The sequence below is a fragment of the Onychostoma macrolepis genome, chromosome 25, assembly GCF_012432095.1.
Source record: "Onychostoma macrolepis isolate SWU-2019 chromosome 25, ASM1243209v1, whole genome shotgun sequence".
NCBI lineage: Eukaryota > Metazoa > Chordata > Actinopteri > Cypriniformes > Cyprinidae > Onychostoma > Onychostoma macrolepis.
In genome coordinates, this window is record NC_081179.1 from 12,285,751 (window position 1) to 12,300,705 (window position 14,955).

General features: G+C 36.0%; 2 protein-coding genes across 2 annotated transcripts; both read left to right on the forward strand.

The window, feature by feature from the left end:
• The first annotated feature begins 503 nt into the window (after positions 1-503).
• cav2 (caveolin 2) lies at positions 504-5,024 on the forward strand. Its single transcript, XM_058766424.1, has 3 exons — positions 504-1,081; positions 1,788-1,975; positions 2,819-5,024. The coding sequence occupies exons 1-3, from the start codon at positions 932-934 to the stop codon at positions 2,967-2,969; spliced, it is 489 nt and encodes a 162-aa protein (XP_058622407.1). The 5' UTR covers positions 504-931; the 3' UTR covers positions 2,970-5,024.
• A 464-nt stretch (positions 5,025-5,488) lies between these two features.
• cav1 (caveolin 1) lies at positions 5,489-13,972 on the forward strand. The gene is made up of 3 exons (XM_058766423.1): positions 5,489-5,696; positions 6,362-6,529; positions 11,234-13,972. Exons 1-3 carry the CDS (start codon positions 5,661-5,663, stop codon positions 11,573-11,575), a joined length of 546 nt encoding a protein of 181 aa, XP_058622406.1. The 5' UTR covers positions 5,489-5,660; the 3' UTR covers positions 11,576-13,972.
• Positions 13,973-14,955: the final 983 nt, after the last annotated feature.

Genomic DNA, 14,955 nt, shown 5'->3' on the forward strand with positions numbered 1-14,955 from the left:
CATTTTACACAAAGAAAGTTAGGTTTTTAATGACAACATTTTCATTTTTGGGTGAACTGTCCCTTTAAAAAGTCAAATAGGAAGGCAAAGACCATCACTGTATCAGAGAGTGGCCTATTGTCTGAAGTTAAGACAGGCAAATTATCTACTAACAGTCATCGACTGTGTCCGAAAGATGAAAAATACTGCCTTCTCAAGTAGTAAAGGTTCTAAGAAATACAAAACCCTCGCTGTTTATGTTTAAACCCAAGTAATAATTGAAAACTCACAATATGGATAATAAATGAAATTTATTTTTAGGATTTTTGAAAGTTACCGATTCAAAAAACAAAAAGGAGAGAATAAAGAACCCTACGCTCAAACAAAAAGAACCATTTCAGGACTACTTGGTTCTAAATAGAACCATTACTGAATGTAAAGAATCTTCTTTTTATAGTAAAAAAGAATAAAAATACTTTTCAAAGAAGCCAGTGAGGCTTAATGATTCATGAAAAGCAATAAACTGACTGTGGAAAATCAACATTTTGCCATGGCTTTAAGTTTAAAAAATTGTTATTGTTTAAAAATGCTATTAATAAACTAATGAATGAATGTGTAAAATGTGAGGAAACCCCTGAGAAAAATATTTGAATCCTCTAACTATGTTCACGCCATAGTCTATAGAAGAAATAACAATAACAATCATAACATTCCTTGAGTTCCGTTTCAATAAACAGTTTGTCGAGATAAGGACTGCTAGCTAGACAGAGATTTATCCCTAAAATGTTTCTTATCGCTGGTCCACATTTGTTCGGATCAGTAAATTGAGTGCCGTTTGTGTGTTTTGTCTGCGCGTGAGGGGCGTGGACGCGTCCTGCCCTGAGCGCACAGTGCGCGTACAGCAGGCGCCACACACAGCAGTGCGCGCCGCGCAACTCCAAAACAAAAAAAAATGGGGCTTGAAAAAGAAAAAATGGAAACCAGTGTCATTATGGATGAGGATGAATTCAATAGATCGATTGAACCTATACTTGGAAAAAAACCGAACGTGTATTCAGAAGTCCCGGACAGAGATCCTAAAGATATTAACGCGCACCTAAAGGTAGGTGACAACGCGAGACTTATCACTTACATACTATCATTTATTTGTAAATACCCGTGTCTAAAACGGACCATGAGTGGTATAAGCGCTAACAACGTGCTCATATTAGTTTCTTTTGGTATGATGACAAATGTTTTCGCGCACCGCCATTCACGTGCATATTAATGCATTTTCGGAGTGAGTTTGTTTTATTTGAATGTGTAATTGCACATGCGCGATAATCTTTTCTTTTAAATTAAACTTCTAGTACTTTTTTGGCATAATTGTTTTGCATACAATACTGCATTGATACACACACACACACACACAAGGGAAAAACACTGACTGAAGAAAATACATAAGATGCCAGTAGTTTTAATATAAATGATAATAGCAAAATAGGCTACAATAAATAAAATACCTAATATCACACACACAGGACTGTTGCATTGAATATCAGCACAGGTGTGATTCAGCTGCAGGTATTTTAATATTAATAGCTTACATTTCAGATTCAATTGTCCGGTTAATGTGTTTCTTGTTCAAAAGAAACAAAACAATAATAATAAATGTAAAAAATGAATAAAACAGACTGTATTGGACTGTAAGGGTGTGTAGTTCAAATATACATTTGGTACTTATTCTCCTTTTATACATGTGGGCTAATTTGATAGTCTAAAGAGTTTGTTTACTATTGATTTTTTAAATTTCGTGTTTGATTTCACAGGTTGGTTTTGAAGACATCATTGCTGAGCCCATCTCCACGCACAGCTTTGACAGAGTGTGGATCGGCAGTCACGCTGTGTTTGAGCTGGTGAAATTCATCATCTACCGGATCCTCACCACGTTTCTGGCCATTCCCATGGCATTCATTGCGGGGATTGTTTTTGGGATCCTCAGCTGTATACATATTTGGTATGAAAAGGCTTCTTGTTGGGGAAGGCTGTTGGCTCTCTGTTGTATTTTCCACAGCCCAATTGCAGAATATTTGCCTTGGCCGCTACCCACTTAGATAAAGACTGGCATTTTAAAAAAAATACCACAGAGAAAGTCTTGCATATTGGTTTTGCAAAGCACAGGTGGGCCTGCATTTCCACGGTGGAAAAATCCACACATAACTCACACTGGATTGTTAGCATTCTAGTCAAGTGTTTTTCTCCGGCCTCTTAGCGGTTTGACACATGCAAGCAGAAACTTGGCGCTTGACCCTTGTGTAGTTTAAATCAGGAGCATTTTCAGGGTCAGTGTTCCTTAGGTGAAATATTAGCACATGTGGATGTTTGTAAACTTGACAGCCCTGCAGTAGCAGAGTGACCCCGTTAGCTTAGGAATGAGTAGACCTGACAAATTAGCCAGATAAGATCTAATGTCAAGATGTCAGTGTAGCTCAAAAGAAGAGAAGTGGTGAATATTGCAAGTCTAAGGTGCTATATTGGGTGACAAATGCTGTGGCTTGTTGAAGTCGTGCGTTTTTACTATACTAAATATCGTTATTTAGAATTTGAAGACATGAATGATGCTTGTTAAGTTCGTTATGGGCCAGTCATGCTGACTGACAGATCTTACAGATGTGCTGACTGTTAACATTATCAAAGATGATGATTATTGGAACCATCTGATATGAAGGTTAATGCTTCACACATGTTCCAGGCTATATTTTAACCCCAGAACAAAGAGAGAGGAACACTTTCACCTTGATATGATTATGTAAGTCAGATATATCAGCACACATGGTGATGAGCTGTTTTCCCTCCGCAGGGTGGTGATGCCAGTGATCCAGGGCTGCATGATGACACTGCCCTCCATCCACGTGATCTGGACCAGCCTGATGGACATGTTTATAGGGCCGTTCTTCTTCAGCATTGGACGGTGCTTGTCGTCCATCGATGTTAAGACTGTGCAAAACTGAGCAAATCCAACTCCGCATAGAAGAGTTGCAGATTCTCTTTGTCACGATGTTTTGGCCACTTTTTGGAGGGTTATTAGCTGAAGGATCATTTATCCTTGACTTCTGAAGCACAGAGAAGAGAATGAAGTTTTCTTTCATTGCAATGCACAGTTGCAATATTCATTCCGTTGTTTCGGCTCTGACGTGTCAGCCTCGTAATGGGCGGCGTCAGTGCTGACATGCTTTTTCAGTACTGTTATGTAAGTCTAATTAAGCTTTTGTGTTATATATAATGCAAGACTTTTCAAAGATTCTAATGAAATGATTGAGATTTTAGCCTTCAAGGAGTAGTTAACCCAAAAATGAATATTTGCTGAAAATGAAATCACCCCCAGGCTGTCCGAGATGTAGATGAATTTGTTTCTTCATGAGAAATTTAGGATTACATCACTTGCTCACCAATGGATCCTCTGCAGTGAATGGGTGCCGTCAGAATGAGAGTCCAAACAGCTGATAAAAACATCTCAATAATGCACAAGTAATCCACCCGATTCCAGCCCAGTCTTGTGAAGTGAAAAGCTGTGTTTATAATAAATAAATTCATTATTAAGACATTTTTTACCTTCAAACAGTTGCTTCCGGGCTAAAGTATGAGACCATAATCCATAGTATTGCTTCTTCAGTGAAAAAAAAAAAAAAAAGGAATTATTAAAGAAGACTGAAGTTTTGTGGATTATTATGGTTTTTATCAGCTGTTTAGACTGTCATTCTGATGGCACCCATTCACTACAGGGGATCCATTAGTGAGCAAGTAGTAACGCTAAATTTCATTTACATCTTTGATTGCCTGAGAGTGAGTAAAGTGTCAGCAAATGTTCATTTTAGGATGAACTATTACTTTAAGATATTGTGCTACTACATGATATATAATATTGCAATAATCGCTTGTGCTTGTAAGGAAAAAATGATGCAACTACTTCCAATAGGGCTGTAGTGTTTCTGAGTTAATATTTATATTGTTTGGAGATGATTTATCAAGAAGAGTAAATTAAATGATTTGATAGCTTTTCAGTGTATAAACTATTTATGGTTTTTATGTACATTCCTATATTATAAAGAGCGTTTCTATATAAATAGAACACATTTTCTTCTGTATTAATGACTTGTTTTTCTAATGATAAAAAAAGCACCCAAATGGCGATTAGTTTTACTTGCAAAACCACATTTGACATGCTGTTTGCCATTGATTGTGCTTTGTTAGTGGCTCCGCAGAGTAAATGGAATATTTGACTGTGCAATGGAACATTAGAGGCTCAGGTGCCGTTTCCTTGCCCCTGTTGAATGATGTCATGTAGCAAACATGCTGAACACAGCTCCGCTTATGAACGACATAACTAAATGTCTCTCAGTTCAGCAAATAAAATTATTTTTGGAAATTAAAGGATGGATTGTTTTCTTTGCTCAGAGACCATACCACAGAGATCAGTGTGTGTGGCACGTGGAATGTTAACCTGACAAGATTTAACATCTTACGCAATGAGAAAAGTCCTCAGGTGACATGTTCAATGCAGCAGATATGCCTGAGGATAACGGTGAACCTGCATAAAGTGTATGTTTTTGTAGAAGGATCTAAGTTTTCTGTTGAGCTCTTAACAGCTAGATTTTATTAAATGTTTCATTACGCATATTGACTTTGAAGAATAATAGGTTTACTATAAAAATTGTTGCATTTACCTGAGATACAGTGAGAGGGACCTTACCTCTGTTGTAGTTTTTGCATATTTTGCATTGCCTGTCACATCCCTCACTTTGCCAGGACCTGACCTAGATACACAAATACTTGTAAATGTACATTAAAAAATATAGATAAGTAAAGTAGACGAAAGCCTAAATTGGACAAATATGAGAAAAACAAGACTGTGCAGTGTTAGCCTGCTGTTGTTGAAAACATTCCAAACTAAGTGCAAGTCTTGCCTTGAGGTACATTTCGGTATGCAAACCGAATAGTCACATTTCAGGTTTATACTCCTCAAGTTATGTATGAATTTCCATACAGAACCAAAACTTTTCTTGGTTAAGTTGGAAAGCAGCCAATAAGTTAATAACTTAATACTTTTTGAAAACCATTTCAAGATGCACCTCAGAGATAAGATAGTGGCTGTTTGATTTGTTTAACATTTTAATTTTGGTCACTACACAGTCCTCATATAGGCTACCTCCTCCATTTTGTTGACTTGTGATGACTTAGGCTACAATTAGGCTACAGTAACATTACAGTGGAAAATAGTGTTAATGAAAAACGAGTGGATGTTTCTGGTAGTGTACACGGAATTCGTTCAGGAGAAGTGGGTACAGTGCCCAAATATGCCTCCCATTTGAGAAAAATCATGTCAAAATATCCAACCACTAATACTGCGTAGCTCTGAGTGGCAGGCTAATGGAGGGTTTCAGTCTCATTCATTGAACACACAGCTAGTCCTCAGTGACTAAGAGAGGAACTCCCACTTTATGCCTTGAGAGACTCCAGGAGAGATAAAAACACGACTCAGTAGATAAAAGCTTTACTGCACTTTAGTATGCAGAAAAAAGGCTGTTTTAAGGGAAAGGACTCCCCACTATAAGCAATATCCCCACGCCTCCCACACTGCTTCCTCTCTACTGATTGTCTTGTTTCCACACACTCATCTGAACGCACTTCAGGCACGGGACAGCATGACTAGCGGATACAAGGACGGGGCACCTGAAGAGGTGAAAATGACACCTATTTTACCTCAGAAATCTTGTATTTTTTATGTCAGTTTAGGCTTTCTTGAGTCATGTATGCAACAAACCTTTAGCTAAATTGGCTACTTATTACTCAAACACTTTTAGGGGACTATCAACACATGAAGGCGGTGTGTTGGCACTTACTCTACAACTGGCGTTTTTTTGCGCATGTTGGCTAATTTGAAGTCTTATCTTTTTCTGGCACGTATTTGTACGGAAAGCCGCACGTCTCCCTCCATTATTCACTTTATACACACTTTCGCATAGCCTAATATTAGCTATTAATAATATTAGCTAAAATATGCACTGTTCACTAAATATCATGCTGTCGAAGCGCAATGCAATTACTTCTTAAGAACTTGTTTTTAGTTCAGAATAAATAACGCATTTTATACACGTTCTAACAGGTAAATATCTTAAATTGTGAGTGTATTTTATTGCTATTTCTGCTGCGGAATAAGAGAAGAGCACGCGCACAATGTAAAATGGCGTCCCCGTGCGGCGGGTCGCTCCTCTGTGTTCCAGAGGGGTGTGGTGCTTCATTTCTATCCGTTTAAAACCATCCCATGCCAGGGCAGTGCTGAGTTGCGCCCCAGTCTCCCCTCCACGCTCATGAACTTCATTTTCTGTTTTCTTTGGAACCGCAGGACTACGCTCACTCACCGTTCATCAGGAAACAGGGGAACATTTACAAACCAAATAATAAAGAAATGGATAACGACAGCATCAACGAAAAGACACTTCAGGATGTCCACACCAAGGAAATTGACCTGGTCAACCGGGACCCAAAGCATTTAAATGACCATGTGGTGAAGGTAAGTCATTCAGCGAACCTTTTCTGCTATATGCAACTTTTTCTTTCTTGGCAAGTCACTTTAATAATAATAATAAAATACTTAGAAATGGATTCATTTGTAAGTGCACGCAATAGTGTAGCCTACGTAATATGAAACAAGTGCACGCGAATTTTTAAACGTAATTGTTTTAGTATATATTATATTTTATACAAACGACAAAATGTAATTTATTAATAACCATTTGTGTTGTTATTATTATTACATAAATATTATAATTATTAAATGTTATGTATTGTTAGAAACGTGTTTGGAGAACATTACAATTTATGCATATACTGCTAAAAAAAAAAATCTTAATGGTTTTGCAATATAACTCAACAGAAAGTTTGGCTTCATAACATAGTGGTGAGTCAGTGGTCAGTTTGTCATGGTGGCACTGGAAACAATTACTGCAAGCAGCAGCTGTCTTTGAAAACTGATACAATGGTGGTTTCAAGTTCTTTTGAATTAAAATCCATTATTTTACTTGTAAAACCTTAAACACACTTGCATCCGCTCTCACCTGGTCCCTATCATTGGATTCTGGAGTGCTGGTGTTCCTACTTTAACTGGTACAATGTCATAGACTATCTTGAACCAACTGGTCAAACTGGTTTTTAGAGCAGGGTAGCTGGTCAACCATCTTAGACCAGCTAGAAACCAGCCATTCCACAGCTACCAGCTTAAGCTGGATTTCCCAACAGGGTGGAAGCAATTATCACTGGAGCAGCTGTCTTCACAATGTGAAATGCTGGGACTGTGGCATGAGTTTGTGAAATCCTACATACAATAATATCACGCTGCTCTCATTTTGAATGACGTTTTACATTGGTAACTCCCATGCTGTAACGAGCTGTCAAAGTAAGGCCTTTTTTTATAGAGGAAATATTAAGAGTTTCCTGTTTTTGAGCAAAGGCTGCACACCTAACATTCTTCGTGAAAATTTTCCTGGGCGTGGGGCGATGCCTTGCATAGAAACTTTCTCTGAAAGAAAAGTCAACAGGTCACCTGATGATATAGAAATACACTCGGCTTTCAAAAACGATCCCCTTGCATCCATCTCTGTCCTTTTCCCATCCCTTTTATTCTGCGTCTCTCTCCCTCCCTCCTCAACATGACACTGAGTCACATCCCCGAGGACACATGCAACCGAATGCTTCCTATGATTTGACTGAAAATTGAATCCAGAGCACACTGAAAGCAAGTTTTCTGCTTATAATTTGATGTTTGCTAAGGATTGATGTCACAAGTCGATCTCGTTTGGCGCACACAGCCCTTTTATTTTGTCCTTAAAAGGGTTGAGCGCTCCCAGTGGTCTTGCGTAGGAGAGTGTAGCAGGGAATTCCCATCTCCATTTTCACAAATTCTCCATACACGCACGCACGCACACACTCACACACATGGGGCGTTCCTCTGGATCATGATGCACTCGTGGTCCAAATGCACTCCCACAGACATCCACATCAAAGGCCCTTGTGTGCAGAAACACATGTGTAGCTTTCCCTTGGAACAGAATACTTTCCTCTCATAAAAGTGCATTCTTTTAATAGCACACTGGAACAGGATTCCACGTGGGAATCCAGCCAGAGCACAGTCTAGGGCCGGTCACGCGACGAGACGACCCCCACGTAGACATCCCTAATGGGTGACATTATACTTGTAGTATGTCGTTTTTGTACAGCTGCTATGATTTCTGGCTGACCAATAGAGGAAAACTTTCCAGAGCAAATACATAAGACTTTGCTGGGGTTTTTTAGTCACTGCATATGAATTTGCGATTTGAAATGAGTCACAGACTGTTGCCATGGTGATGGAGGATTGAGAAAAAAATAAACAATGTTGCTATAATTGTTTTTTACTTTAAAGCCATTCCTTAACAATGGCATTATTTTAAGCAACTTTTGCCTGTCCAAGTACAACATATTTGATGTGTACTGTATTTGAACTTAAAAATAAGATAACAAGCTTTTTATTTTATTTTAGCTGCATTTTTAAACACTAAATAAACAGCTTTAAAAATGTCTTATTTATTTGAGAAGTAATTTATTTATTTTTATCTCATTTTATTAAAAAAAAAAATCTTCATATTGTTAAATATTTTTAATTATTTTATTAATTAAATAAATTATTTATTTATTAAATTATTATTTTTATTTTACTTTATTTTATTTATAGTTAAAATAGCTGTATTTTTTAAATGTGTTTGAATTATTTATTTTATTTTATTTTTATATAAATTTAGTTTTTAAATATAGCTCCATTTTTAAATGTTAATTAATTAAACTGTTTTAAATGTCTATTTATTTGTCATTTTTAATTGATCTATTTATTTACATTTTTATTTCATCTTAATATATTTTATAGTTTTTTATTTTACTTTTAAATATAGTTGCATTTTTAAATATGATTTATTTATTTCTCATTTTATAAAGAGTTTTTGGTTTTTTTTTTATTTTTTTTTTTTGATGTGGTTACATGTCTTGCTTTGTTTTATTGCATTTTTAGACATTATTAAATAAACAGTTTTAAATATATCTGCTTATTTGTCAGTTTGAAAAGTGATTTATATAGTTATTTTCAAATGACTAAATTGACGTTGATTTCATTTTTAAGTGGCACTCGTACTCCTCCATAAACTGTGCAGTGCACACTGGTGATTTATGAACTATGTGGACGGGTCATATAATCACAGGCCCCCAAGTTTGAAGAATGCAAGTTGATACTTCTGTCAGTACAGTGAGGGTGTTGTCAGACAACACTGTGCAGTCAGCTCAAGAACTGTTTATTTTAACTTTGTTGTTTGTAATATTCAACTAATGGAAACTGTGTCTGGCCAATTGGGATATACTGTAGATAAATGAACAGGGAGGACAGGCTTATGTAAGACTGTATAATTTAACGTTTCTTAGCCAACTTGAGCCATGATGGTTTTAAGCCCTTGAACAAGTAGTAATTTATCATTTTACTCTTACAGGAACTTCAGTTTACTCTAAAACACTCTACCTTTTCGTCCAGACATGACTTCTTAACTAACTTAAACAGCAAGCCTTTATTGGTCAACAAGCTTTAATAGATTGTGCTGGTTAAGCAGCATTTTTTCCTTTTGAACAACAAGACTATGCATAAAAAGTCTAAACTGGTCTTTTAATGGGGGAAAAATTCATATTGATTGACTATCAGTTGAAAGATCACCATAAATAACACTGCTTTCTTTTGATTAGAAGAAATTCAGCTATGTTTTGTTGACTAGCTTGTTCAAAAAGGAGTTGTTAAATAAATATTAGCTTATACCTGACTTTGACGTGTGACTGTGAAGGACGGGGTGTGTTTGTGTGTGCTTTTTCCCTGTTTAATCAACTGAAATAATCACATCTGCATTGAAAAGCAAGTGTACTGCTGTACTGTGATGGTGTGAGGTTTGCCAGCTCTAGGAACATCTAAACCAAGCTTTGCAGGGCTTATTAAATGAGATTTATATATACACGTCTTTTGTAAATGTTAGTGTTTGGTGTCAGGCACTATCTGATCCGGTCTGCCGTTGATACTGGAGGTTTAGAGCATGGTGACTTGGGCATGAACTGGGTGGTACTGGTCTGAGTGAAGCAGAGCAGGCTGCTGGACAATGTAAAGATGCTGTCTGTGAGGAATGTGGAGATGGCTGGAGGGGAGGACGAAGAGTCATGCTGCTTTTCTTAATGTCAGTCTGCTTGATATGGATGAGAACATGCAGAAATACTCCAGTTTTTTGTTAATTTATTGATCACAAAAAAATAAAATAAAATAATTAATAATAACATAAAAAAAAATAAAAAATAAATGAAATGAATAAACATAAATACATACATGTGTATATTTTAATATATCTTAGTAAATTTATATTTAAATATTTTAATTTTATTTAATTGTGGTTGGCATTACACATTATGAAATGCATTACAGTAATGACTAAAATAGATTTATTATTTTATTATTATATCTATTTATTTAATTTGATATATTTGTATGTATTTAAATATTTAGATAGACTGATTATAAATAAGATAGACATAAAGATAATATAGAAAACTATAAGTAAAATATAATTTAAAATAAGGTATACATATTATAAATAATGCAAATATAAATTAAGTTGTATGTCTGTAGTTATATAACCTTTTTATAATATAATTATTATTATTATATATTTGAATGTATTTAGGTTTTTAGAAATGATAGATAGATAGATAGATAGATAGATAGATAGATAGATAGATCGAACAATATAAATGCAGCTGTATGTCTGCAGTTATATAACATTTTTATTATATATACATTTCTTTCTGTAAATAATGTATGAAATATTTATTATTTAATATATTTTGAAATAACAATAATAATCGAAAAGTTATTCTCGAATAAGCAAAGATTCTCAGCAAAAATATCTGTATTGCAGCACAGAGATTTTTTTAAATATTATTAAAAGTCTTTTTACTACCTGAAGATTATGGATAATCCACCAGGAGGCAGAAGACATGCAGTAGATTTAGGATGTTCAGAAAATGTTTTGATCATGATAATGTAAAATATGGGTTAGTTGGAAACCAGCTGTGCAAAATTCAAATTGTTTTATTTTGATTATACCAATACAAAATTGTACAATTCCGATACAAAATGATATAATACTGATATCCCTTTCTTCTCCAGGTGGACTTTGAGGACGTGATCGCCGAGCCTCCCGGCACCTACAGCTTTGACGGCGTGTGGAAAGCAAGCTTCACCACCTTCACAGTAACCAAATACTGGTGCTACAGGCTGCTGACGGCCCTGGTGGGCATCCCGCTCGCCCTCATATGGGGCATCTTCTTCGCCATCCTCTCCTTCATCCACATCTGGGCGGTGGTGCCTTGCGTGAAGAGCTACCTAATCGAGATCCACTGTGTCAGTCGAGTCTACTCCATCTGTGTGCACACCTTCTGCGACCCGCTCTTCGAAGCCATGGGAAAGTGCTTCAGCAGCGTCCGGGTCACCACCACCAAGGTGGTGTAAGGACAGGGAGAAGGAAAAGAGCCAGAGGGATTGGGTGGGGTGGGGGAATGGAGACCAATGTCCGATGCAGGAAGATAAAACAAATGTAACCTCTCTAAAAAAGAGGGCAAAGAAAAAGTGAACAGAGATGGAGGGTTGCACTGTATTTAGGTGGCCCTTAGATAAGACTCTCCTCTCCGTCTCTGTTCTGTCCATGAGCTTTGTCTTCTCTCAGCTTTGGAGTCCTTGGGGTATAGGGGATGCGTGTCAAAAATGCTCATTTTTTGTCATTTGTTAGCATTTATCACCATAGGAATACTGTTTCAGCCTGACTTTTAAAGAAGTTAATGCAAAAATGCAAATTCTGTTATTTACTTACCCTCATGTCATTCTATGATCGTCGCTCTGAAACCACCGTAAAAGTGATCCATGTGACTTGTGCACAAGTCTACCATAGTAATGTGATATGAAATATAGAGGATAAGTCATATTAACCACTTTTATGGTACTTTAATGGTGCTTTTTTTGGTGTTTTTGTCCTTTTTGGAGTTTGACAGTAGTCATTATCATGAAAGGGATTGTTCACCCAAAAATGAAAATTTTGTCATAATTTACTCATCCTCATGTCGTTCCAAATTTGTGTGAGTTTCTGCTGGTTATCAAACAGTTGATGGTCCCCATTGACTTCCATAGTATTTCTTTCCCTACTATGGAAGTCAGTGGGGACCAACAACTGTTTGATTCTTCAAAATATCTTCTTTTGTGTTCTGTGTAAGAAAGAAACTTACACAGGTTTGGAACGACATGAGGGTGAGTTTTCATTTTTGGGTGAACTATTCCTTTAAATAGGCTATATATGTATAAAAATATAATATAAATGTAAAATATACATTTTAAAACAAAAATGTAAAAGTATAAAATAGATAAAAATGTTATTTTTAAGATGCAGTCACATTAGTGAAATTTTGGCAAAACTTTGTGCGCAAAAAGCATGCACTGTTTATTGTCAATAGTGTTGTGATGTACGCATGAACTCAAGCTGCTTTCTGTTGATCAATACAGCGAATCTACGTGACCAACTTTATTGCGAAAACCGTTTCAGAGAGAAATCTTTTGCGAAATTCCCAGTCAATCACATATATTCCTATTGAAATAAGTGGATTTCAGCCGCAAAATTTAGCTGAACAACAGTAAATGTGACCGCACATTTAACGTGAAATATTTCTCAAACTTTCTACTTTGTATTCGACAGAAAAGTCATAGGTATATGCATTTGAAAAGATATGAGGTTGAGTAAACAACGACTGAATTTTCATTTTGGCGTGAACTGTAACTTTAAGATTTGCCTGCTGGGACAAGGCTGTGAATAATTTGTTTTGGTTTTTTGGTTTTGTTTGTTTTTTGTCCCCTTTCGTTCATTGACACGTCCACTTAGCTGTTCCAAAATAGTCCCATTGTGGTGTGTAAACAGTATATAGTAGATTCTAATAGTTTTGCTATGTTTATCCTTCCATTTGGGTACTATCACCCTTTGGTGTCATCACTGGGGGTTTATGTAATCCAAAAGTTTTATGTTTGTTTTGGGAAAGGGCTCGGGGGAAACTGAACGAATTTTAGAGAAAAAAAAAGTAGGCGTGGCCCTGCTGATGTCAAGACTGCCCGTCACACTGCATGTTGCCACTGAATATGGTGGACGGCCCAAACACGGGGCAAAAGAGGTGCCCTCACTGAACCCTTTGCCAGCTCAGCATATACTAACAAAGAGACTGTTCCTGGCTCTGACATGTAACGCTTCGAACCGGCCATCATGGCAACAGCTTTTTGAGTGGCAGAGAATGTCTTTACAACTTCCATTGAGACGTCACATGAAGCTAGCAACTATAGGACAACAACCTAGCGGGGTCTTCCAGCAGGTTGTGAAGATTGAACTTTTTTAAGCACATTATCACAGCCTTAACATTTACTTAGACTTTATTTGCAGTCTTTGAAGATGAAGAACTTGTTTTTTGCATTTTTTTAAAATGTTGTTTCTGCAGAGCGAAGTGACATAATTTGATTTGGAGTTTTGTCCCGTAAACAAAACTGTCTGCTTTTCTGTTTATTCACTGTCTCACACACACACACACAAACTAACATTTCCAGCATCAGAGGCTGCTGCTTATGTGGGGTATATAGTATTTTGTACTGATATTTAGCTCACTTCTCTCACCTTTTGTCTACCTGCTTTGATTCGGTCACCTCTTTGTCTACCTGCTGTCTTAGTATCTATTGTGACGCATTTGCTTTAAAGAGTATGCCTCTATAGATGAGATCGTATTTTTATTCATATTTTTATATGAAAACTCAAATTCTCTTTCCTTGCTTTTACTGTAAATTCACATAATGCTGTGCACATTAAAGAAAATTTAATATAAATCAGGTTGATTTCATTTGTCTGCTTTATTCAACATTTTATTTGTGACGCACTGCTGCAAACTCAGAAATAGCCTTTGCTTTCTTGTAATAAAAAAAAAAAGGATTTGATTAAATGGCTTTTAGGACCTTGTTTAAAGCCCTTTTGGGGCTGCTTTAACCTCTGTGTGGTCATTTTAAGACTTACTTTATTTGTGTACAAAAAAGGCACAGTCCTTGAACCCTCAGCAAATAATAATTCAGTGTTTAAAGAGCAGCCAGAAATAAGCTCATGGCTACTGAAATAAAGGGGAGAGAAATTAATCACAATGCTTATTCATTCTGCTATAGTGAGTATTTGGATTGTGTATCAAAACATTTATTTTTCTTTTGTAATGCATTTCAGCGGCTCATGGATCCTCTAATGAAATGAAAATATTTGTATTCTTTTATTAATGTAAGTAGCCTACATCAATGTTATATTTTAGTATCACTGAGATACTGTTATAGTTTTATTATTTTTTATTTTTAGATTTTCAGTTGTCATTTTATATTTAGTTTCAATTTTATTAATTTTGTTGTGTCATTTTGACATTGTTACTAGTTGTGTGTGTGTGTGTGTGTGTATGTAATATATATATATATATATATATATATATATATGTTAAACTAAATGGAAATGAGAAATACTGCCTTGGCAACTAGGTGAAATAAAATAACATTTCTTTTTTTTATGGATTTAGTTTTAGTTGACTATAATAACTCTGGCATATGGATTCATATATATCATAGCACAATAAAGACGTGAAAAACATAATCTGAAAATATTTTTACACATAAATAATGTGAAAACCTTGCAGGATAGCCTACATTTGATAGGAAAATTGCCTATATTTAAATCTGTATAATGCTTCAAAGGAATATTATCACCCCCTGCGGGCGCTGTGGATAATAACACACAGAATCACCTGCTCATCAAAAAAGTGTCCATAGATTAAAAAATAAATATG

What these genes read in the sequence shown, in the direction of transcription:
- cav2 (XM_058766424.1), top strand. Translation starts at nt 932, where the DNA reads ATGGGGCTTGAAAAAGAAAAAATGGAAACCAGTGTCATTATGGATGAG. An exon ending in ATATTAACGCGCACCTAAAG is followed by an intron (nt 1,082 to 1,787) that starts GTAGGTGACAAC and finishes TTGATTTCACAG; the next exon opens with GTTGGTTTTGAAGACATCAT. An exon ending in CTCAGCTGTATACATATTTG is followed by an intron (nt 1,976 to 2,818) that starts GTATGAAAAGGC and finishes TTCCCTCCGCAG; the next exon opens with GGTGGTGATGCCAGTGATCC.
- cav1 (XM_058766423.1), top strand. Translation starts at nt 5,661, where the DNA reads ATGACTAGCGGATACAAGGACGGGGCACCTGAAGAG. An exon ending in AGGACGGGGCACCTGAAGAG is followed by an intron (nt 5,697 to 6,361) that starts GTGAAAATGACA and finishes TTGGAACCGCAG; the next exon opens with GACTACGCTCACTCACCGTT. An exon ending in TAAATGACCATGTGGTGAAG is followed by an intron (nt 6,530 to 11,233) that starts GTAAGTCATTCA and finishes TTTCTTCTCCAG; the next exon opens with GTGGACTTTGAGGACGTGAT.